Raw genomic sequence first — 24,628 nt, forward strand, 5'->3', positions numbered from 1 at the left:
AATTTCTTTCCACATTATTAAACCTGTAAAAGAAGGTACTTCTGTACAGAACTCATGCTTATATCATTACCAATATTCATACTTAATGCAGTTTGCTGGCTATTGGAGAAGTATCTTCACATAACTATTGCAAAATCTCAAAAGTTATTTCCGAGGAGTGTATAGAGATATAACAAACTTCATCTGCATTATTTTGCAACATGAACTTGCAAAAGTCAGAAAAAAATGGTCATTGCTTTAAAATGAAATTTACATCTGGTAGTCACAATAGTCTCAATCAGCTTCAATCACTAAAAATATAAACATTAAGCAATTGAGTAATCAGTAAGACCCTCTGCTTAAACTCTAGTTTAAAAACTTTAACACATGTCTAAAACTTGTCTTGTATGACTAGTTTAATATGCCTATTTTCATTAAACTAATATGTAGTTAGTAATATGTAGTTTAATGAAAAGAAGGACTAGCAGTGGTCAGATATCTCAGGGGTTGCCACAAAGAAGAGGGACTCAAGCTATTCTCCAAAGCAGCTGAGGGCAGGACAAGAAGCAATGGGTAGAAACTAATCAAGGAGAGAAGCAACTTAGAACTAAGGAGAAATTTCCTGACAGTGAGAACAATTAATCAGTGGAACAACTTGCCTCCAGAAGTTGTGAATGCTCCAACACTGGACGGTTTTAAGACAATGTTGGATAACCATTTGTCTGAAGTGGTGTGGGGTTTCCTCCCTAAGCAGGGGGTTGAACTAGAAGACCTCCAAGGTCCCTTCCAACTCTGTTATTCTATTCTTACTCTAAAACAGAAACTATTGTAACATGACATGGTATTTACTTATTTTAATTTAGAGAAATGTGCTTTTTGTCAAACCCCCCAAAACACCCATAATTCATGGATATTTTTTCTACTCTGAAAACAAGAAAATCTCTTAATTTATTTTGCCGATCAGAAAAAGCTAAGAAAAACACGTTAGAATTATGCTTTTGCACTTAATACTTTATTTTTCAATTAATTAGCAATTCACAAGTAGGGTAAATATCAAACTACAAGGTTCATTACATCACAATTAGTTTTAACGACATGTACAACTTTTCGCTACCATGTTCTGATATTCTTTGTATACAATTGATCTATCAGCCTCCACCTTCAAAACACTCAAAGGACTGTAGTCAGCTGGAATGCAGGAAAGTTCACGGATAGAAGAATCCAGTTTCTCCCGCATGATGTTCAAAACAACAGCATGAATTGGAGAGCCATAGCGATGGCCAACAATTCTTGGACAGTCACCTTTGCAATAGTGAGGATTGTATCTCTGTGGTGCAATTATCCATTTGTCCCATTTCAGTTGACTGAATTCCAACCAAAAGCTGTGAAGCTCACATTCATTTTGAGGAAAGGAGAACTGTTTGTAATACTGACTTATGTTAAATATTGGAAGTGGCGTGTTTTTTATCTTCCTATCTTCTTCTCTTCGGTGACGAGGTACTCTTCCCTGTTCAAGGCCTTTCCTGGCCTCTTCACTGGGAACTGTGAAAGGGCCCTTTTTGAGACTAGACAATGTAAAATTCCATCTGTGATAAGCGTGCTCACTAGTGTCAACAGTATAGAGGAGAAGAAAAAGGGATCTCTGTGCCATGTGGAAGAACTCATATTCAGAGTTGGGATAATGTTCATTTTTCAAGCAGGTGAAATTCACAGCCAAATGGAGGTTTCTTTTCTTGGCAACTATCCAAGGGTGAAGAATAGTGGTCACATCAATCTCAATCCATTTGCGTCTATGTTCAAAATCCAGATTGAATAGCATTGCATGTGGAACATCGATGCACACTTGACTGGAGGCTTCGCTTTCTTGAACAGCCACGTGGCAAACACAGGTAAGATTTGAAGCTGTAGGAACAGACTCATCCAATGAGAACAGTAAGGCTGACTTGAGTAAGTGTTCTGAGGCAGTAACACCATCCAAATTGAAAAACAGGTCTATTGAATGAAGATCTCCTGCAAAGAGATTGAAGAAAAAAAAAGTTTAAACAAAGTAGTCCTGCCCTCCCAGGTTGCTTCTCTTAATCACTTTATACTTTAGTATATTTGCAAATGAAAGCAATTCATCTAAGACTTCAGGCATGCATTTTTTTCTGAGCAAATGGCAAGGAAGACAGTCATTTTAGGGTGGCAGCCATCTTGAATATCCATTTTTTTTTAAACAGAAGCCTATCAGTATAAAGTTTGGAGAAACAATATGGCCACTACTATTGACATTTTACAAAAAAGGTTATTTTCCAACTACAGCAAAATATAAATATATAAATATATAAATATTTATTACACTATTAAAAGGGACTCCAAAGATGTATCCCATTCCATTGTACATGGAAGAACAAGCAAGACCACCCATATTTTGACAAGGTGCAAAAAAATTACTTAACCCCCAAAAGTTTTCACATACCATTAGCAGTGCGATGCTTGCATTCAGCATGTGGTGTGACAAGATGGACAGTGTTGTAGAGATGCCTTTTGTTGGCCTTAAGAATACCTTCCTTGGTAGCAAACATTTTATACAAACTTTTCATATACTGTAGGGCTCTAGAATCTGGGGGTGGTCTTGAGACATCACTTTCCAAGCCCTGGGCATCATGGCCAGACAGCAGCTTGAAAAGAGCACAATGTGGGCCTTGGCCATTTTCTTTTGGAAGAACAAATGATGGAGGATGTTAGATATTAACATATATCGAGATAAGTCTTCCCTCTGGTCCGCTCCTACAGCGGGAAACAGGTATTCCTCTGATTGGTAAATGGGCGTGCCTCATCCCTATAAAAGGGGAACCCTCCGACCACAGAGCAAGCTGGATCACTACTACTACTAATAAAATGAGCTGTTGAGTTACTTCGTGTCCGCAGTCTGTCTCTCGTTGCCCAGATCTAACATTGGCGACGAAGGTGGGATTGAGAGACAGATAGGACGAAGAACGCTACTTCAAGAATCTCCGGATTTGATCCAGCCCAGGAATTCGGCGGAAATTCCGGCAGCCATCTCAGATCACCGCAGCGCGGCAAATTCAAACTGAGAAAATGGCGATGCATGCTCCCCCCGCTCCTTTCGACCCAGCAACCGACGAATGGGAAGCCTTCATGATTCGTTTCGAGTGTTTCCTCGAAGCAAATGAGTACACGGGGATCACCGATGCAAGAAAGAAAAATATCTTCCTCGGCTACTGCGGAAAGGAAGTCTTCAATACGGCCAGAGACCTCACCGCGCCTACTCCAATACAAGCAGTACCATGGGCGACGCTGAAACAAGCCTTGGAAACACATTACGCGCCAAAACCGTCCCGCCATGTCAGCCGCAAAGAATTCAACATGAGGACTCAAAAGGCGGGAGAATCCATTAACCAATTTGTTGCAGCTCTACGAAGAATAGCAGCCCACTGTGAATACAGGGATTTGGAAGAGCATATCTTAGAGCAATTCATCTGTGGGGTAAGAGACATGTCGTTGCAAAAGAAACTGTTAGCCAACCCGAATCTAACCCTACAGTCAGCATTGAACAAAGCAAGAGCGTCGGAATCAGCGGAGAAATCAGCAGTGACCATACAAAGAAGGGTCAACGAAACCCAGCCAGCACCGAGACAAACCAGAGTCCACTACGAAGACGCAAGCCCCGACTACGTGGATCCCGAGTTCGAGGACAGTCACCTAATGCAGAGCAGTCACTGGAGGCCTGGGGGGAAACCCGGATCCCGTTTGCCGCCCTGCGCAAGCTGCGGAGGGAATCACCCCAGGTCTACTTGCAGGTTCAGGAACGTTGTTTGTTCGCACTGCAACAAACTTGGGCACATCGCACGAGTGTGCCGGAGCGGAGTCCCTGCCTCACGGCAGCCACCCATGTACCGCCAACAGAAGCCCAACCCAGGGGCTTGGCGAAATCAAAAAGGGCGCCCAGAGAGAAATCCACAAGTGTTTACCCAGAGAGAAACTCCCCAAAGAGCTGAACGAGCGTATTCCCAGAGAGATTACTCACAAGAAAGTGAGCGAGCGTATCCCCAGAGAGAATTCACACAGAGAGCCGAAAGAGCGTTCTACCAAGACGCTCAACGAGAGTATTTTCAGGATATAGACGATGAGATAGAGTTGACCCAGAGAGAGGAGTTGCGAACGTATCTCACCACGATACATCAGGTCCGCCCTAAGCGGCCCAAAAGGCTGAAAGTCACAGTCCTCTTGGAGGGCTCACCCTGCGAGCTGGAGGTGGACACAGGATCAACCCTGACGATCATTTCATGGGCATCCATGAAACAGGCCATTCCCAGCCTCAGAAAGAGCCAACTGCGCGCTCCTGACGTCCTGCTACGAGACTACCAGGGGAACCAAGTCCCCATCGTGGGCCAAGGCACATTCCACATCCAGTTTAAGGACATCGAAGCCCAGCTGCCCGTGACCATCTCCAGCGCGCCATTGCAGAACCTCCTGGGGCTTGATTGGTTTGAAGCCCTGGGATTAGAAGTCACCGGAATCAACGCCGTGAGAAACAGCAGCGCTGAAAAGATCTTTAAGGAGTTCGAGGATGTGTTCAGCTCCGGTCTTGGTAAGTATGTGGGCAAACCAATATCGTTCAATTTAGATCCAAATGTGGCGCCAATCCGACTTAAACCGAGACGAGTGCCTTTTGCACTCCGCCCAAAAATAGATAAAGAGATAGATAAGTTAGTGGAACAAGGAATCCTTGAGCCGGTAGATCACGCGCGTTGGGAGACACCTATCGTGACCCCAGTTAAGTCAGACGGATCAGTCCGCTTATGCGCAGACTATAAATGCACAATTAATGTCGCGCTACAACAGAGCGCATATCCGGTGCCCGTAGTACAGCACCTATTGCACTCATTGGGGCCAGGAAAGGTTTTCGCTAAGTTAGATATGGCACAAGCTTACCAGCAACTGCCGGTAGATAGCGCCACAGCGGAGGCCCAGACTATAGTGACGCACAGAGGAGCGTTTAAATGCAACCGGCTACAATTCGGCGTAAGTATTGCTCCAGGATTGTTCCAGAGCGTCATGGAACGGCTGTTGCAAGGGATACCGGGAGTCGTCCCATATTTTGACGATATCTTGGTGTCCGCTGCAAACGAGGAGCAACTAAACAAAAGAGTCAGATCTGTTTTGGCCAGAATCAGAGAGAAGGGCCTCCGCCTTAAAAAAGAAAAATGCCAAATTAACGTGCCTAGCGTAGAATTCCTGGGTTATAGAATTGATGGTCAGGGAATTCACCCCACTGAAAAGAAAATTAAGGCAATCCAGGACGCCCCCACACCACGAAATCAAACCGAGTTGCAGGCCTTCCTCGGACTACTTAATTTCTACAGCGTTTTTCTGAGACAGAAGGCGACCGTTGCTGAGCCACTACACCGTCTACTCCAGAGGAACGCACCATGGAGATGGGGACGAGCCGAAGCTGCAGCATTCGCCGGGGTAAAGCGCCTGCTCACCACTGACTCACTACTTGTGCAATACAGTCAAACCCTCCCGCTGGTATTGACCTGCGACGCATCGCCTTTCGGGGTTGGAGCAGTCCTCAGCCACAGGATGCCCGATGGGAAAGAAGCACCCATTGCTTTCTACTCCAGAACTCTTTCATCGGCCGAAAGGAACTACAGCCAAATGGACAGAGAAGCATTGGCTGCCGTTGCAGGTGTGAAACGTTTCCATGAATACCTCTACGGCCGCGATTTTGAACTCATTACTGATCACAAACCGCTGTTAGGACTTTTGGCGGGAAATCGCCCCACTCCGGTCTCCCTTTCTCCACGTATGACCAGGTGGACTGTTTTCCTGGCTGCGTACTCTTACAAGTTAATTCATCGACCGGGCTCCACTCTAGGGCACGCAGATGCGCTCAGCCGTTGCCCATTACCAGACATTTTGCCAGACCCCACTCCAGAAGTACCGGTATTGCTCATTGACTGTTTGGATTCGGGACCGGTTTCTTCTTACGATGTTGCAAGGTTCTCCTCGAAGGACAATTTAATAAAACAAGTGCAAACTTGGGTATGGAGGGGGTGGCCAAAAGGAAATGTGGGCCCGGAATTCAAAATGTTTTGGTCTAAACGGGACGAACTCTCCGTGTTACAGGGATGTTTGTTGTGGGGGGATCGAGTTGTTATTCCTTGTGCTCTACGAAAAAAGGTATTGAATGCTTTACATATGGGTCATCCGGGGATCGTGAGAATGAAAGCGTTAGCGAGAAGTTATGTGTGGTGGCCCAATATGGACAAAGAAATAGAGGAGTGGGTGGCCACTTGCGACCCATGCCAGGAGTCGAGACCAGCACCCCCGGAAGCGCCCGCCACAGAATGGGAGAAACCCAAGGCACCCTGGTCACGCATTCATATTGATTTTGCAGGGCCATTCCAGGGTCAAACCTTCCTCATAGTTGTAGATGCTTATTCTAAATGGTTAGATGTAGTCCTAATGACATCAACCACGGCAGAGGCAGTTATAAAGGTACTTAGGCGGCTTTTCGCCACCCATGGTCTACCAGATCTGTTAGTATCGGACAACGGGCCCCAATTCACGGCCATGCAGTTTGAAACATTTTTAGCAGGGTTGGGAATCAGACACGCCCTCATCGCGCCATTCCATCCAGCGTCCAATGGTCAGGCAGAAAGAATGGTGCGGTTCGCGAAAGAGGCCCTCGCCAGGATGGGCCCGGGGGATTGGCAAACACGCATTGACCATTACCTCCTCATTCAACACATTACCCCGAGTGCAACGACCGGTAGAAGCCCCGCTGAACTACTAATGGGTCGCCGCCTACGGTCTCACCTGGACAGGCTCCACCCGAATTATTCTACCTCGGCTCCCCCAGACTCTACAAGTAAGGTCAGATCTTTTAGAGAAGGAGACACTGTTTATGCTCAAAATTACACAGGGGGGACATTGTGGATACCGGCGAGGGTCATTGGCATCATGGGCCCTCGATCGTATTTGTTAGAGCTTGAAGATGGGCGGAATTGGAGAAGGCACATCGATCAGCTTCGAGGTCGCCTAGCACACTCCAACTTAAGGGATGAGGGCGAAAGTTTCCTGTCCACAGAAAGACAACCGCAGGGAAACTTCATCCCAGGAAACGACGACACCGGCGAGCTAAGCGGGGGACAGGACATCACGCACGCAGCTGAGCAATCCCCCGTCATCACAGCCGCTGAGCAACCCCCCGTCATCGCAGCCGAACAAGATACCAGGGAAAAGAGCATCGAAAACGCAAGACCTCCAGAAACAGAAAAAGCACCCGATCCTGCAACTACTTCAAACCAACAGGAAACCAGTCCTGCAAGTACTTCAACACAACCTGAACTCCGACGTTCCTCCCGAGCAAGACAAACACCCACCTACCTAAAGGACTATGTCACCTACCGCAACGTCCCATCTAGGAGGGGAGGGGTGTTAGATATTAACATATATCGAGATAAGTCTTCCCTCTGGTCCGCTCCTACAGCGGGAAACAGGTATTCCTCTGATTGGTAAATGGGCGTGCCTCATCCCTATAAAAGGGGAACCCTCCGACCACAGAGCAAGCTGGATCACTACTACTACTAATAAAATGAGCTGTTGAGTTACTTCGTGTCCGCAGTCTGTCTCTCGTTGCCCAGATCTAACAGAGGAGATCTCTTGGACGCCTGCAGCTCTGAGAGTGGTAATGGCTGAGAAGTCCCTTCATTTCTCAAACTAGGGGCACACAGGGCCCCAGGAAAGAAGAACCTGTTCAAACAGAAACAAAGAAATAATCTCCCCAAAAGCTTCATGATGAGGATTACTTGGGCAAAGTAACTATCTCCTCCATAACAGAGCAAGCCCTTCAAAAAAAAAAAGAGCCAGCTCCTTCTAGCCTCTTAAATAAAGCTACACTAATTAGACACCAAGGAAAGCCGCACCTGATGGTGTCATCCTGTTTACTTGGACTCCTTCCTTTCCACAGTTCCTTTTCACCTGAAGTTCAGTAATGTTAAAACCAGATTTAACTAAAATAATTTGGAACATGTGGTGAAATGTATGCTGTAACTCTGTAACACTTTCCAGAAAGTAAGCCCATAGTTCAAAATAGGTCTTCCTTGTGGAAAGGGAGATTTAAGCTTGTGCTCCAGATTAATTAGTCCTGATTCTAAAACTACAGCTGTGCTTAACTTTAGTGCCAGATAATAGAACCATTTAATTTGATAATCCTGTGCATGTTGAAGACACATACACAGAGTAGTGCTTGTTTGGGATGCGCTTTTCACTGCACTGGCCTTTCAAATGAAGACAAGCGTATAGAGAATAATGAACTCCTGGAGGGAGGTACTCTCCCCATTTATTTGTACCCATTTCCTGTGTTCTTATTCATGTTTATTCTTATTCCTGTTATCTTGTACATGAGTGACAAACTAAAAATAAATAAATATTGTTACTATTGTCTAACTTGTTTTATTTTCTGTTAAGGTAAATAAAATGAACAGGCTATTCAATTTTTTTTTAAAAAAAAACTCTACAGTTTTAAAAATGATAATAACGATCCAGTGTAAAACAACTTTTCCTGCTTAAGCCACACAATGAATGCCATGATAATTTCATTAGAGAGTTTTCCGTGAATGGAATGAAAGAAAAAAAAATGAATTGCAGATGTTGTTGCTTGCTTTTTTTAATAAAAGAACTTATGGTGGTTGAAAAAAGGAGGCAAAAAATAGAATAAACAACTTTCCAATCAGTTCCTCCAGCTGAATATTTTAACTATTACTGAAGATTTCTAACTAGAGTCCTTGGTAAATCTAGCAAGCAAGCCTAACTCCTGAGTAACACTTTCTACCAAGCACCAGTCTATAGTTAATGTAGAAGAGAAATCCAAAGACCTTCATAATGTTTCATTATGCAGCTTCATAATACAGTGACTGAATAGATCGGCTGACTAGTTAGCTAGCGTGTTGTATACCAGTGTATGCCTTTTGTCTCCAAATTACATACTGCTTTGAAGAGTTCCTTCAAGGTCCCTTTGATGGAGAAGAGTTATCACAAAATTACGACCCAAAAAAATTTCTGCAACCTCCCAAAACAGCATACAGAGTGCTTTGGAACTCTAGAATGGATTTCAAATCACAGTAAGGCTAAAAGTATTCCTTACTGTGAATCTGTTAGCTTCAAAGGTACTGGGATTTTTTTTTTTTACAGATCTACAGTTTGATTTTCATACATTATAATATTTTTCCATATTTATTTAGACATACCTCACAAGAGCATTCTGTTGTACTCATTCAATAATGAGCATTTATCATAAGATTTTGAGTTTTTTAAAGCTCCCTATTCTGCAGTTTTTTAAAAAGTTTTTAAATTTCATTTACATAACGCAATACATTTGTATGTTTGATTATTGTTTCTTTGGTAATTACACAAAAAAATTACTGGTTAAAGGTTCATTCATGTTAAGTCAAGCTCCTTATGACTATGGATTTATTAAATACATTTCTATCCTACTGCAATTAAAATCTCGCTCCATGCTAAAAACATGTGATAGAGGTATGTAAGTTTTTGGAAGTAAGTAATATAAAACTGGTTGCCATTGGTCTCTTCCAGAATGTTTTTGTTTAAAATTCCAATCTAGTTTCAGTTCTGAGTTTTCCTCAGGTGGATGTGTAAGTGGAATTCGGTTGTGGTTGGCAGAAATTCCTTAAATAATATCATAGTTGTGTAATCTGAGTTTTTGTCTTTCTATTTAGAGGTAAATCACACTTTGCTTGAAGGGTTTGTTCAGAGAATTATAGTCAGAGAATTAATCTCTAACATTTAAAATGTTCTTTTGTGATACGGGACTATTAAGAATAGGAGCCCTTCTCCTCCAGAAATGAGCAGCCTCTTTAGGTAGACCTTATGAGTTTATTACATTGTAGAGTCTGTTGTCTCTATGTATTCTTTATTTCTAAAATTCTCAGGATTTCCACATAACTTAATTCCAGGCATTATCCATGACAGAGGTCTAGAGAGAGGGTTTAGTTAATGTTGAGGAGTCCATTTGCTTTCAGTGGAGAAGGGAAGCAAAACTAATTGTGGGTGATGACACCACCAAAGCAAGTGCAATGGCCTCCATTTTTCTTCCCTCTTCATCTTCATGTAGGCTGAACAGGTAGATAGGAGAACAACAGATTATTTTGTCAGAATCCTAAACTGGCAATTACAAAGATTTCAGAACTTAAGAACTGCATATCACTTTAGCCTCAAAAGAAAGCAGTGGAACTAGAAAAGTGTGTAATCTATTATAATAGATTAGGAGGACTCTATCATTCCTTTCATCTTCCATTAATTTTTAAGAGGCATACATGATCAGAGAAGCTTGGCCCCCAACAGACTTTATTTAAAGAATATTTTACAGATACTTTTGTTGACAATCTCTATCAAACCAAAGGAAGGAAGTTTGTTCTGAACTAGCTCCTGGATCTCCTAAGACAGTGGGTCTCAACCTTCCTAATGCCACAACCCTTTAATACAGTTCCTCATGTTGTGGTGACCCCCCAATCATAAAATTATTTTATGTTTTCCATATTTTTTTGAAAATATGTGTTTTTCTATTGTCTTAGGCGACCTCTGTGAAAGGGTCGTTCAACCCCCAAAGGGGTCCCGACCCATAGGTTGAGAACTACTGTCCTAAGAGATTAAATTCTTCTCAGGCTCTGTTTAAAAGAAGCGATCTAGAACATAGCCTTTCTGATCTGCAGATATTTCAATAGTTCATTTAATGGGTCTAGATTCAGTTATGAAAGTCTTTCTCTTCCATTCCTTATTTTGTTCCATTCTAGTTCTGGCAAAATTTCTTCTGCATTCTTTACTCTGGACCTCTGCTTGGTTTCTGCTGAAGTTCAGGCATGACAAGGACTTCTTGTTGGACCCTTACATGAGTTCATAGCATTTTCTGATGAATTCATTATTTCCCTAAGGTATTTTCTTCTAGGTCTCAGTTTTGTTGCAAGTTCATCTTTTCCTCATATAACTCTTGCCAGTATTGCCATACTGATGCCACTTTGTGTGGACTCTGTTCTGTTTTGAAGGGGGCACTAGATTCCTTGTTTGTGCCCTGTTTGTAAGATTGGAAGATCTCTGTCTCACAATTGTGATTTATTCCTTGTTTCCTAAATTCATTAAGAGGTACCCAGTGATTCAAATAAACCTTCTCTATTCTTAGTCTTAGTAAACAAATCATGGTTCTTTGTCTTGTTAATCTTTGCATTAGACTTAGTTTTGCAGCTGGTGTCTTTTGATGAATGAACAATGCTAAACACAGATTTGGTCTTGTAGCATTTTCTCCCCCCCCCCCCAATAATTTGAATGGCTGCTTCTACTTTGTATTATACATTGTTAAGTATTTCGATCAAAGTCCCATCCAACTTTGCTCTAAAAAATCTTTCAGTACTCTAATGTTCTGAATGCACTTTGTGCTTGAATTCTTCCAATTGTGGAATCATTATTCCTTCTTCCTAGAAATGGATGCAGTTCTGCATAGGTAGGTCATGTCATGCTAAAACAATTGCATAGTTTTCTTCAGTTCATAGTCCTTTATTTCTTGCCACCTTGTATATAACACATGTCAGATTCTAGGTAAAGTCATTTTTGACTTATCATAGTAATTCTAGCAGATTTCCATGGTTTGGATCAATGGATTCTATTTCAACTTCTACTGATCCCTCTAGTGAAAGTTCTGGTAAAGTTCATCTTCCTATGATTTCCTGTCACCTGTTGATCCCACATTCTATCCCTATTTAATGTGATATTTTTTTTGGTACATTGTTAGTTGTGAGCTTGTGATACACAATTGTTCTCTTTAACGGTCACCAGATTCTTGTCAGATAGAACAACCTAAACCAATGTTTGTTTAAAAAAAATCCCCTCGGGACTTTTCTCACTTCTAAAAAATTATTGAAACCACGAGAGATGTATGGGTTTGCATGGAGTATGTTTATTAATATTTACCGTATTAAAAATTAAAATTAATGCATTTGATCCACTACTGCTTCTCATGATTGTTTATTTTTCAACATAGGCTGGCAAATAAATTTGATTTTGTGGACCTATGAGAAAGTCTGGAGGGATGCCCGGTAGTCCTAGCATCACTTGGAGGAGATATTTCTTGGAGGAAGTATGTCTGCTTATTGGCATTATTAGGCAAATGATTGGGTTGCTGGATAGGTATGGCTTTATTAATTTAATCAATTAATTGATTAATTTACATGGCTGCCCATTCCAAGGACATGATTCTGGACAGCCAACAATAAAAAAAACAGAACGGGCTTTGTGGAAAGATCATGTTTATTTGTGGATACATCTATGTTGGCATTTTGTTCAATCCCTGTGACATCCGGCTCAGTTATAATGTACAAACTGCACACTCCAAATTATTCTCTTGACCTAGTGTAGGTATTACCTGAACTGACAGCTGCTCACTTTAAAAAGCAGCACATGTACACATCGAGAAAAATGTTTTGAGGTACACGCAACCATAAATGATACCCGAGTGTATTCAAGTAACAGTAAAAAAAAAAGAACAATAGAACAATTAAAAGGACAGTGAGAAGCATTGTGGGAGGCAAAGCCTCCAATATGGGTAGAACTACCATTTTTAAGGTAGAAAAGAAACTAGGTGGGGTTTAGATGGAACTCACTCACCACATGGAGAGAAGAACTTGAACAAAAGTGAGTACAGTCAAGGCTATGGCTTTCCCAGTTGCAATGTATGGCTGTGAAGGTTGAACCATAAGAAAGGCTGAGTGCCAAAGAATTAAGACCTTTGAACTCTGGTGCTGAAGAAGACTCCTGCGAGTCCCTTGGACTGCAAGGCGATCAAACTGGTCAGTCCTAGAGGAGAACAATTCTGACTGCTCTTTAGAAGGCCAGATCCTGAAGATGAAACTTTGGCCACCTAATGAGAAGGAAAGACTCATTGGAGAAGAGCCTAATGCTGGGAACGATTGAGGGTAAAAAAAGAAGGGGATAGCAGAGAATGAGGTGGCTGGATGGAGTCACTGAAGCAGTAGGCGTGAGCTTAAATGGACTCCAGAGGATGGTAGAGGACAGGAAGGCCTGGAGGAACGTTGTCCATGGGGTCACGATGGGTCGGACATTACTTCACAACTAACAACAACAACAAATATTGCACTCTCATCTGATCCTGGGGGGGAAAAGCATAGAAAAGAAGATCCAGCACACAAATAGTTTGATCGCCTTGCAATCCAAGTTGGTTGGCAGGGTGATGGGAGATACCATGATACCTGAGTGTAAACAACCTTTGTAGAATAGCTGGATAAAGGAAAAAATGTGTTTCTGTAAAGTGTCACAGGGGGGCAGAAGTGCTGTATACAGTAGTGATGATAAAGCCCAATACGATATTCATCCAGTTTCTGATTGTCAAAGAATGACTTGATTTGAAACCTAGTCTTGAAAGGAGTAAACCGAAGGAGCCAGAATAAATGGTCACTAACTGCAATCCTTAATTATATTAGCCTTGTCTTAATTTTATGGGCAAATATTGTAACATTGGATATTTTCCTCAGAAGGGGTGGTATATTGGAAAAAGAAATAGATTCTTACACACAGGTAATATACAAATCGAATCTCCAAATAAAACTAAACAACGAAAGGCAGAAATTTTCATGGATACCTGAAAATAACCAGCTGATTATTTATATGGTCAATTTGTGCTTATTTTTTGGCAAAACATTTTTGTTAGCGATGGATGGATGGGAAGATAGTATGTCAGCTAGGTTCAGCAAACATAGGGCAAATAACAATCTAAGTTATAATGACCCTTTCTTTTTTATTTAAAGAAATTGCTAGAAGTATAACAATACATTTATTTTCAAAAATGGCAGATGATTGCAATTAAATCATTTCATCCACCTGCCAAGCACATATTTCCCTCCAATCTGAAGCTTTCAAAATCAAACATATTTTAAAAATGATGAGGAGACTTGATATGTTGTAATTGGAGCATGATCAGTTACACAAAGAAGGCAATGAATGCAAAATATAATTTTAAAAATCCTTAGCAGATCTACTCATAGAAAAAAAGTCTTCGTGCTAATCTGTTTGTGCTGGCATTGCCCTCCCAGGTTTAATGCAGTGTAATTCAAGGTATATCAATAACTCAAGAGACTCATTGGTCCCTTTGAGGGAAATGTGGCACTTCATCAGATTTCTTGATAGCTGGATCCACAGTCTAATTGGGATGATAACATTTTATCTTCATTTGCACTGTTGCAAACTATTAGTTTTGTTGTGGTCCTATTGGGTTATTCATTATTTGACCTGCTACCAAGAGAACACCTTCATTTTCATTGATACTCTTTGAATTTACAGGTTGCAAGTCTTGATTATTTTGTTTTGATAGGCACCTGAATGCAAAATAATTGATCTCATTTGTAATCTTTCTTCTCAAGAAGTGCAGATGTTGACATATTTCTCTTCATATTGCTCACAGTCAGTGACGTGCGGTGAGGTTTATGGCTGGTGAGGCACTGACACAGTGGTGGGTTTCAAATTTTTTTTGACTTGTGGACTTTAACTCCCAGAATTCCACAGTTAGGCATGCTCAGTTCCGATTTAAAGCGACAGCATTTGTTTTTCTCCTTTGCGCCCTCTACTATGAGGCAGGAGAACTGTGTGCCTCACCTACGTCAGGAATTTTTAGGCTTTTAACCCTTGCTTAACTCTGCTCGAGTGATCATAAAACGCCTAAAGTCAGACTAGATGAGGCATGCAGTTCTCCTGCCTCATAGTAGAGGGCGCTTTTTTAGAGGCTTTTTTAAACAGTTAAGCAGAGTCATGCACGTTGAGGCAGCAACTAGCTCAGCCTGACCTCAGCTCTCGCCTTTTTCCTTTTACATTTTTTTTCTTTTCATGATGACAGTGGTGAGGCTGTGCCTCCCCTGCCTCACCTGACTGCATGTCGCTGCTCACAGTTTACTGTATTGTTTAACTTCTGTTTAATGTTGGTTCTATCTTTCCTTTATGGACTGTCTATACAGATAGCCTGTCAGCGTTCCAAATACCATGCAAAAGTAAATCAGAGTCCAAGGCAGAATCATCCTTAAAGTTCCAATTTAATAATACAGGCATGTTGGCACATCTATGGAATTCCAATTCTGATTTGCTTCCTGGAATTCCACCCAGTTGAAAGTTCATAATCTTATGCCCACTCCCATAATCCATCACATGGTCCAATCTTCTTCTTCGACCCCGACCACTCCACCCCGCTGGTTCCTGTCAGGTGTCGAGGTGCGGAGACAAAAGATGACCTTGAGCTTCTAGAAAGAATGACAACAACACATTCCACAAATCTACTCCTTTCTATTCCCCCCTCCCAACTACTACACTAATGAAACAGCATAGGAAAATAATAGAAAGTGTGGCAGGCCAAAGATCCTAAAAGAAACATAACTACAGGCCTGACATAGCCCTTGACTTACGAATGCAACTGAGCCCGAGGTGGGTTTCTGCAGGTTCACCCCGGAAGAGGCAAACCAGCAGTGGCGGCAGTGGGAGGCTCCGCCCACCCACCCGAACGCTTCTGCAGATGTGCAGAAGCATCACACGTGCGCACAAGAGAACCAGTAGTAATATAAATTGAAACCCATCACTGAAATGAGCCCAAAATGTAAGTTGTTAAATGAGACAAATGAGTTTTGCCCCATTTTAAGATGTTTCTTGCCACAGTTAAGTGAATCACAGCAGTTGTTAAGTTAGTAACATGGTTGTTAAATGAATGCGGTTTCCCCATTGACTTTGCTTGTCAGATGGTCACAAAAGGTGATCACATATGATGCAACTGTCATAAATATAAGTCAATTGCCAAGCATCTGAATTTTGATCATGTGATCATGGGGATGCTGCAATGGTCATAAGTATGAAAAACTGTCATAAGTCACTTTTTTCAGAGCCATTGTGACTTCAAACGGTCACTAAATGAACTGTAGTAAGTCGAAGACTACCCTTATAGGGATTTTTGTCTGTTTTATCTTGCTTGTTTCTCCAAAGTTTCTCTTTCCTATCTCAAAATGCACACCATCACATTGACTGTATTTCTCAGAATTCGGAGGCCGTAATTCTCTGCAAGTTTTAAATCTTTTAAAATAGCTCACTCTGTCACTTCAATCCCTGGTTAAAAAAAAAAGAACATAAAAAAAAAACGTTATCTCTTCATGCCTGCAAAAATCAGGGGTATTTAATTTATTATTAAAGCTGTTTTATCCTGTCCAGAATAATAGTTGCTCTCTGCTTTTTTTTTTTTTGTCTTTTCCTTTCTGCTTTTCTCACTTTCCATTCAAAAAGTATAAAAACAGTTTCAGTTTTACATCTTTCTCTTTAGAATATATTCTGCAAAATGTATGGAGAGCTTTAAACACTCATCTCAAATATTTCATGCCCAAACTCAGTTCTCAGGTTAAATGTGGTTGGTGGTTTCAGAGTCTCCATTTATATTCTTTTTCACTGTTCGTTGTCCTCCTGCCTCACTTTCAGTCACGGCTGCCAAAATGTGTGTAACAAGTTAGGAATGCTTTGAGGTTTGCAGACTTTCTTCCAACGACAGGGAGGAAGCTGGTGTTGCTTTTAACTCCTTCCCTCCCGCCCAGAACTCCACAACGCGGAAACGGTATCTCACAGTTGTCTGTGGAGATTCTCAGTCCTGCAGGTCATGGCAGTTCCAAGGGTACTTTTTCAAAAGGCAACTGGACTTTGTTTTCCCTCATGGTTCTTTCATGTTATATGCCACCTGTCATGGTTCAGGATTTAACATCCTGAATACTTAATTGGAGAAAGAAAGAAAAATAGGCGTATCCATTTCTCATTTTTTTTTTTTTTGCTCTTTTAGTCATTGACTAAATTGCAACTTTGGGAGAGATTGTAATATTCTGAAATGGAACAATATTGCCTGCTCAGATATATAGAGTAGACAGACAACATGGACAGGAGGGCAAAAGGCAGAAATAAAGTTGGCTCTGGATAGTTTTGCCTTAAAACAAGTTTTACTATAGTGAAGATGAACGATAAAGCAATGGCAAGGTATGTCCCACTAGAACACAATTTAGTCACAAGTCACAAAAACTTTATTACCACAAACGGCCAGGATAAAACAACAATTTAGTCACAAGTCACAAAAACTTTATTACCACAAACGGCCAGGATAAAACAACACAATAGTGTATAAGATTAGAGCCAGTTTGGTCTAGTACAGTGTTTCTCAAACTTGGCGACTTTAAGTCCTGTGGACTTCAACTCCCAGAATCCCCCAGCCAGCATAGCTGGCTGGGGAATTCTGGGAGTTGAAGTCCACAGGACTTAAAGTCGCCAAGTTTGAGAAACACTGGTCTAGTAGGTAAGGTACCAGTCTCTAATTAGGAGACCATGAGTTCTAGTCCTGTTCTGGGCATGAAAATCGATTTGGTGACCTTGGGTCAGTCTCTCTTTCTCAGTCCAACTCAACTCCCCGGGTTGTTGTTATTGCTGCAGGGAAAATAGAAGGAAGGGATATTAGGTATGTTCACCGCTTTGAGTTACTTATAAAAACAAAAAGTGAAAATATAATAAAATAAAATAAAACAAACAAATGCAAAAGATGCAGTGCGGGAAAAACAGACCTAAGTAAGACTCAAAAATGGATATTTTTTACCAAAACTCCTATATATAAATATGATAGGAAGTACAGTAAGTAAATAAATAAATATAAATACCTAAACTTATTAGCCTCTTAACAATTTAAGAAACCCTTTGGAACCTGCTTGCAGTCCTAGACTTCAAATAGGGATGAAGCAGCTCATTTGGAAAAAAACGCACATGCGTGATTGACTCCCTAATCTGAAGAAAGAGTATTTTGATGCAATTGTTTACCTGTGATATTTTCCTATGACAAATGAATAGAGTTTCTAGGGAGTGTCCTAGCTTTCTCGCCACATATAATCTCCTGTACTAGCAAAGGATTTTTGATTCAGGTTTGTCCCATGTCGTCTGTGTTGTTCATTTATTATGCCCTTAACTACAGTATAATTTAACTTGGGAGAGATGTATTTGTGAGTGGGGTAGGTGATCATCTGGTACAGGGATCAGCAACCCATGGCTGTGGAGCTGCATGTGGCTCTTTCATCCCTCTGCTGCAGCTCCCTATCACTGGTCAGCTGCATAATTGATAGGACTTTCGGTTAGAACAGGTAGAGGAAAAAGGACACCGTGCTATGAGGAGAGACTATGGTGGGGGAACTGGACTTCCGGTTGGCTCCAGAATTGAAAAGGGAGCTTCCAGTTAGGACCTTTGTGGCTCTTTGAGTGTTTAAGGTTGCCGACCCCTGATCTGGTATATGTGTTGCTACTATTAAGGACTGTCGTTATGCAGTAGCTGATTCTTGCATGCCTAGTTCAGGAATGTTTGCTCCTTTGTATGTTGAACCTAGTAGGGTTCTTAATCCAAGTATTTTGCTTCTTACTATGTTAACCTCTGAAAAGACATGTGGTCAGTTTTGGGCATTTTGTTGCTGAAAATCAGTTTTATTATTTATCTTTATTTATTCAATTTCCATAGTCTCTAAGTAGCTCTGGGCAGCTTACAATTCTAAAATTATGAAACAATTAATATAATCTTTAAAAAAATTACAATAATGAAAACATCCACAAAATAATAGGGAATTTTTGTTTTGTTTTTCTTTGGGTCAGTCTTGACTCCCAGATATTGCCTGGCCAAGTCTCTGAAGTTTTCTTAGCAAGATTTCAGAAGTGGTTTATCATTTCCTCCTTCTTGGGGCTGAGAAAAAGTGACTGGCCCAAAGTCACCCTTAGACATCTTTGCACCTAAGACAGGCCTGCAACTCACAGTCTCCACATCTACACTGGTGCTCATCAAGCTGGCTCACCATGTGAGATCCTATGATGCTAATATTTAAAGAATGCTGTTGGTTACCAAATTATTTAATTCCAATTGATAACTACCCAGAAAATCCATTGTAATTTTGGATTCAAATATCTGAAGGAACACATATTTATATGGGCAACATATTAGAGAATAGGGTCACATTTAGCCCCACATTGGATAATGTGATGGGCGATGCTTTTCCCAATATAAGTTGTCTATCTATAGGTGCCTCATTTAAAAGTGAAGTACTTGCTGGAATTTTTGTAAACTTCATTAGAAAGGTTACCCAGATGCTGATAGAGCCTGGGAAGCAGGAGGCTACTGTACGTCTATGTATTTTGTGCTCTTTAGCACTTAGCACTATAACAATAGCACTTAGAGTTATATAACGCTTCATAGTGCTTTTACAGCCCTCTCTAAGTGGTTTACAGAATCAGCATATTGCCCCCAACAATTTGGGTCCTCATTTTACCCATCTTGGAAAGATTGAAGGCTGAGTCAGTCTTGAGCCGGTGAGATTTGAACTGCCGAACTGCAGCTAGCTGTCAGCTGAAGAAGCCTGCAGTACTGCCCTCTAACCACTCTAGCCATCACCTCGGCTCTTTACCAATGTCCTTTGTAGTACCATCCATATAAATCCAAGAGTCCTTAATCTTCATATTTGCCATAGATATCTACAGACTCTAAGAGGGAGGGTGGCAATTTGGGGCATTGATTGTTTATAAAAGCCTTGTTCCTAGCCTGTATGCTCAGAAGAGACTTCTGTACAAGGGAAGAGGTGCCTTTGAACCTGAGCTGATCTTAGGGTCAACATGGATCCTTTCTACCTCTTTTGCCTTATCTTCAAAATAATCCTGATTTGGATGACTTGTTATATCGACACTCAGATTCCTTGCCTAAAACATTTTCTTGTGGGGAAAAAAAGGAAGCTTATTTCTCTGTTGCTTGAGAGTAGAGGGCAAGGAATAAAGGTAGCCATTATTTATATATTGGTTGCTTCTGCCAGGATTGAGGAGGGGAGACAGGAAAATCTCCAGGATTCTCTTGGGGTCAAGGAAGGGAAACATTTAAGAAGTGGTTTGAGAGTTATTTCTCACACGGATAGAAAGTCTAGCAAAAGTTTCAAAAATAACAGCAACACATTGCATTTATCAAACTTCGAATCTCCTTCATTATAAGAGCACAAGAAAAAATGCTTCATAAGTAGTATATATAAAAGTGCTACACTTGACATAGAGGAGTCACTTGAATTTTTGTGTTTTCACCTAGCAAATCATCATCATCATCATCATCATCATCATCATCATCATCATCATCATCATCATCATCATTTTCCTTCTGCTTCTTGTAGGGAATTGAGGGAGAGACAAAATTCTTGTTCTTCTGGCAGCCTTAACCATTGCCAATTGATGTTCAATCAATTAATCAATGAATCAATCAATTAGAACAGAGCTGGAAGGAACCTTGGAGTCTTCTAGTCCAACTCTCTGCTCAATCAGGAGACACTATACCCGTGATGGTGAACCTATGACATGCGTGCCAGAAGTAGCATGCAGAGCTGTCTCTCTGGACACGTGAGTCATTGCCCGTTGCTCTTCTGGGTTCTTGTGTGCCGGCCAGCGAGTCTTCACGTGCGTGGGAGGGCCAGAAATGTGCGCACCGGGAAGATGATCTTTCAGTTTTCAGCACAGGCATGCACACCAGCCAGCTAGCTTTGCGCATGCATGTATCCCAGAAATCGGAAGACCAGGTGGTCAGTGAGCATGCAGGTGGCAGAAACCGGAATATCATCGTCCTGGTGCACGCATGTTCACTGGGCGGCTGTTCTTCCATTTCCAGTGCACACATGCGCACTGGCCAGCTGGTCTTTGCATATACATGCTCGCCAGAAACCAGAAGACCAGGTGGAAACTGGTGTGCACATGTACACCTGGCGCCTGCTCTTCTGGTTTCTGGCATGTGCACATGCGCACTCCCGTTTTGGCACTTGGTGCCGAAAAGGTTCCCCAACATTGCCCTATACCATTTCAGCTGTCCAGTCTTATGTGTTTTTGATGTTGTCTTTCCATCTTCTTCTAGGTCTGCCTTGTGTTCTTTGACTTTCTCCTTTTTTGTATATGCCTTGTATGATATGGACTACCACAATATCCTCTCCAGGTGAGCAAACCACTTTATTTGCTTTTTTTGTATGTCGTTTAAGATTAGATCTATGCCAATTCTTCTCTTATGATCTCATCTCTGATTTTATCTCTTCTGGTCACTCCAGCAGCTTTCCTCAAAGATCTCATTTCTGTGGTGACTAATTTTCATTTATGTTTTATTGTACATATCCATGTTTGGTACTGGTAACAAAGTGGCAATGAATATGCTTTGTATGATATGCTGCCTTGTACTGATTGACACTGCCTTATGCTGTAAGGAATGGAGCCAGCTGTCCTAATACTTGGTTTGCCTTACCACATCATATGTTAATCTCTTTATATCATTCATTTTAACAAACATTATTAATCTGAATTCTGATCCTTTTTCCTTGGAGAAACTGTTTCCTGTCTGGACTGCTCGGAGGGAAATCTGGCACCATTGATGTTACACAATGGATTTTGTGTCTAATAAGATGTTCTTTTGTCTTCAAAAGCCCTTAAGACCTTCCAAGCTGGAGCTAGAAAGTTAGAAGACCCTATGAGTTAGTGCTGATAGTTGGGGGCTGCCAGTTTGTTTTATTTTTTTGCATATTATTACTTTATGATTATATTGATGTTTTGATTCACTGTCTAGAGTTGCTTGTGTTGCTGTAGTTGCGCTGAAGTGGGTTGAGTGATCAAGCAGAAACCAGTACCAAGGAACTATCAAAGAGAAAATTATATTCCATCCCAACACCCCCAATTTAACCCTGAGCTACATATATTCCATTTCTTGTAAAATGTTTCTTGGATATAAAAAAGTATGATTTTAACTCCCTGTTTAAGTAGTTATGAAAGTTTTCTTTTTCAAAGCTAATGTTTCCATATAGTAATGATGGATTTAACACACACAAATAAACTTTAACTATGAACAAATTAAATAAGGTTTCTTGTCCTCTTCCAAAATTGATTGAACAAATTGTAATTCAGCAATCTTGTGCATTTGGAACATCTTTATTTCACCTTTATGTCTTGTGTTGTCTTTGGAAGTGTTGAGTATGGCTTCCTGAGTATATTGCATATAGTTTCTAGTTGGTGGGATGTGGGTAGCAGAATGTTGGCTTGTAAGGGAATCCCCTAAGTTAGAGATCCTAGCTTGCATAGTATAGCACAAGCATACTTGGTGTAAAGCTGGACTTTTGTTGCACTTGTGGCATGCTGGCCAAAATAGGGCAAAACCAACAGTTCTTGTTTTTACTTAAATAATGTTTTTATGTAATCTTATTTTATTTAAATTGTGTTTAAGGCACAGTTAAGAATAAGCTGCCAAATTAATATTCCCATAACTTTTCAAAAAATGTTATGTGAAAGTACCAATTGATTGAAGCTATGAAGACTGAGTGAGCCATGATTGGATGTAGTTGATGAGATCCTCAGAAGAAAAACAGAAGGTACAGACACCAATGTTTGAAATGGTGGACACAATTTTGTTACAGCAATATTTTCATGATGCTACTTGCTTTCATATTTTTTACCTTGGTGGTATCATTGCAGATATAGATCACTTCAATGAAATTTTAGCCTTAATTTCCCATGTCTCATATCTTTGATATCATCTTTATGAGTTCATAGCCAAATTTATTGGTGTCATTTTAATTGGACCAATTAGCACTCTTCCTATTGAGTACATTAGGGGCTCTTTTTAGAATGCTTGTATTGATGTGGTAATCTCATAACTTTGAGTTTTGCTACTTATTATTTAGTACTTTATTTTATTGATTCCAGATAGTTCTATTCCATTACCTATGGGTTATATCTCTAAATAATTTAAAATAAAAATATTTCACTGAACATCTCATCTCTGGGATTGTTTATCAATTAAAAATGATAAAAGAATTGTATAGTTCCATTTCTATTTTTCTTTAAAAATACACCACCTTTCTGTCACTTAGGAAGGATGATTATTATTGTAACTTCCTTGCCCACATTGCTACTTATTCCCATAAATGTGCACAGAATGGAAACAGATATAAGATTAAGCTTGCAACTTAATGCTAAGATCAGTTGTGCCATTAGAAGAATTCATCAACCTGGTCAGATGGCAAATGCCAAGAGTCTGCAGTTATCTAGCTGTCTTTCCTGAGCATCAGTTTCTCCTTCTGCTAGAAGACTTTTTTTTTTGGGCCACTGGATAAATCTATATCCTTTAAAGTGATCTACTACTTGACAGTAGAGTGGAAGATGTCAACTTACCTTAGTTTTACAATAATGTCAGTTATGTAGATGGAGTGAAGGAAGTTCTCTTTATTGTCCTCCCATCAAAAGATTGGGTATCTTGTTCTGGCTCTGCACAAAGGAGAAGAACAAGAATTTGGTATCTTTTAGGGTCGCCTTTATTTATCAATCAAATTTATATGACTCCTGATTTCCCTCCTAGAAGTCCAGACAGTTTCTCCAAGGAAAAAGGATCAGAATTCAGATTAATAATGTTTGCTAAAATGGGAGAACTAAAGCCAGCAAGGAAAACGTTCTTCAAAAGCCCTTAAAACATAAATACAAACAAGTTCATGAAAAGAAGGCATCAGAATCTTACTCAGAACACAACCAAGGTTTGGGCTTTCTGTTAATTGTGAATCCCCAGGTCTATTGAAAAAACTATGTTTTGAGAGAATTGAGTGATTTTGCCTTCAAAAAACATCCTCCCCCACCCTGCAATTGTCATTCATACTTCATGATGCAAAATTCAAGTGAGACGGAGCAGCTGTGACAGGTTTATGGATGTTCTACCTACAGTTTACTATGAATAAAACTTTCCAGAGAGTATGTGTGAAATGTTACCTTCAGGAGAGTTTATGGTTCTCATGCCATCTCCTGGTCTTTAGATGTTTGGCCGCTCAACCTCAATGGAATCTTTCATGACCCAAGTCACAAAAGGAGAAGGAAGTTTTTATTTATATACCCAGTTATAATTTTTGGAAATCTTGCTAAGCGCTGTCTGCTTCAACTGAGAACTTTTTTTTTTTGAAAAATCTCATCACCTGAAGAAATTTAATTGAAACTTTTGGAATTGTAGTAGTGGCTTTATTGCCTGGAACAATTATTCTGCTGTTGAACGATAGTCTTTCCCAGCAGTTGTTAATGAATTATATATGGGATACATTCAGTCAATCCTAGATTTTAATATGCACCTGACATATGAGAAGTCGAAGTGTACACACTTTCCACACTATGATTTTCCTCATGCATATAATTTGCCAGCGTCTTTCTGGGAACCAAATATGTAATTAGAAAGTCAGAGAAAGAGCTGGAGGGTTACCAGAATATTCTGAAACCAAACTTCACTAACATAACAAAACAAAAGAAAGGACAGCCTTAGAATAATTTTCTGCAGAGACAAAGGAGGCATTTGAAATCCTTACTTAAAATTAAGAGCCGGATAAACGTGTGTAGCCATTCTATGCAGTAGATCAATACCTTAAAAGATTCTAGTTACAATCTGAGCCTTGACACAAATTCTAAACTGAACATAAATCTTCCTATTTATCATTTTGTGTGCGGGGAGGCTTTTCTCTTGCATGAGAGGATCTGGGTCAGGCTGAAACACAGTCTGAAGCCA

At 40.6% G+C, this 24,628-nt stretch overlaps 1 protein-coding gene and 1 long non-coding RNA gene across 3 annotated transcripts; both read right to left on the reverse strand.

The window, feature by feature from the left end:
- Nucleotides 1-985: 985 nt before the first annotated feature.
- Nucleotides 986-2,573, reverse strand: GDF9 (growth differentiation factor 9). The gene is made up of 2 exons (XM_081934011.1): nt 2,438-2,573; nt 986-1,989 (listed from the first exon to the last, which is right to left on the reverse strand). Exons 1-2 carry the CDS (start codon nt 2,559-2,561, stop codon nt 1,067-1,069), a joined length of 1,047 nt encoding a protein of 348 aa, XP_081790137.1. The 5' UTR covers nt 2,562-2,573; the 3' UTR covers nt 986-1,066.
- A 5,069-nt stretch (nt 2,574-7,642) lies between these two features.
- On the reverse strand, nt 7,643-24,610 carry LOC309382468. 2 transcript variants are annotated; one of them, XR_014173674.1, is made up of 4 exons: nt 24,487-24,610; nt 23,851-23,922; nt 23,266-23,358; nt 7,643-7,743 (listed from the first exon to the last, which is right to left on the reverse strand). It is a non-coding gene; the product is annotated as an uncharacterized lncRNA (long non-coding RNA). The 2 variants fall into 2 exon arrangements; XR_014173675.1 differs by lacking the exon at nt 7,643-7,743 and adding an exon at nt 17,355-17,496.
- Between the last annotated feature and the right edge of the window lie 18 nt (nt 24,611-24,628).

The sequence above is a fragment of the Natrix helvetica genome (genome assembly GCF_964273705.1).
Source record: "Natrix helvetica genome assembly, chromosome: 1".
In the NCBI taxonomy this organism is placed as follows: domain Eukaryota; kingdom Metazoa; phylum Chordata; class Lepidosauria; order Squamata; family Natricidae; genus Natrix; species Natrix helvetica.

Excerpts from the sequence above, each read along its gene's own strand:
- GDF9 (XM_081934011.1), bottom strand. The coding sequence starts at position 2,561 with ATGAAAAGTTTGTATAAAATGTTTGCTACCAAGGAAGGTATTCTTAAG. Across the intron at positions 1,990-2,437 it reads CAAGCATCGCACTGCTAATG|GAGATCTTCATTCAATAGAC; the intron begins GTATGTGAAAAC and ends ATCTCTTTGCAG.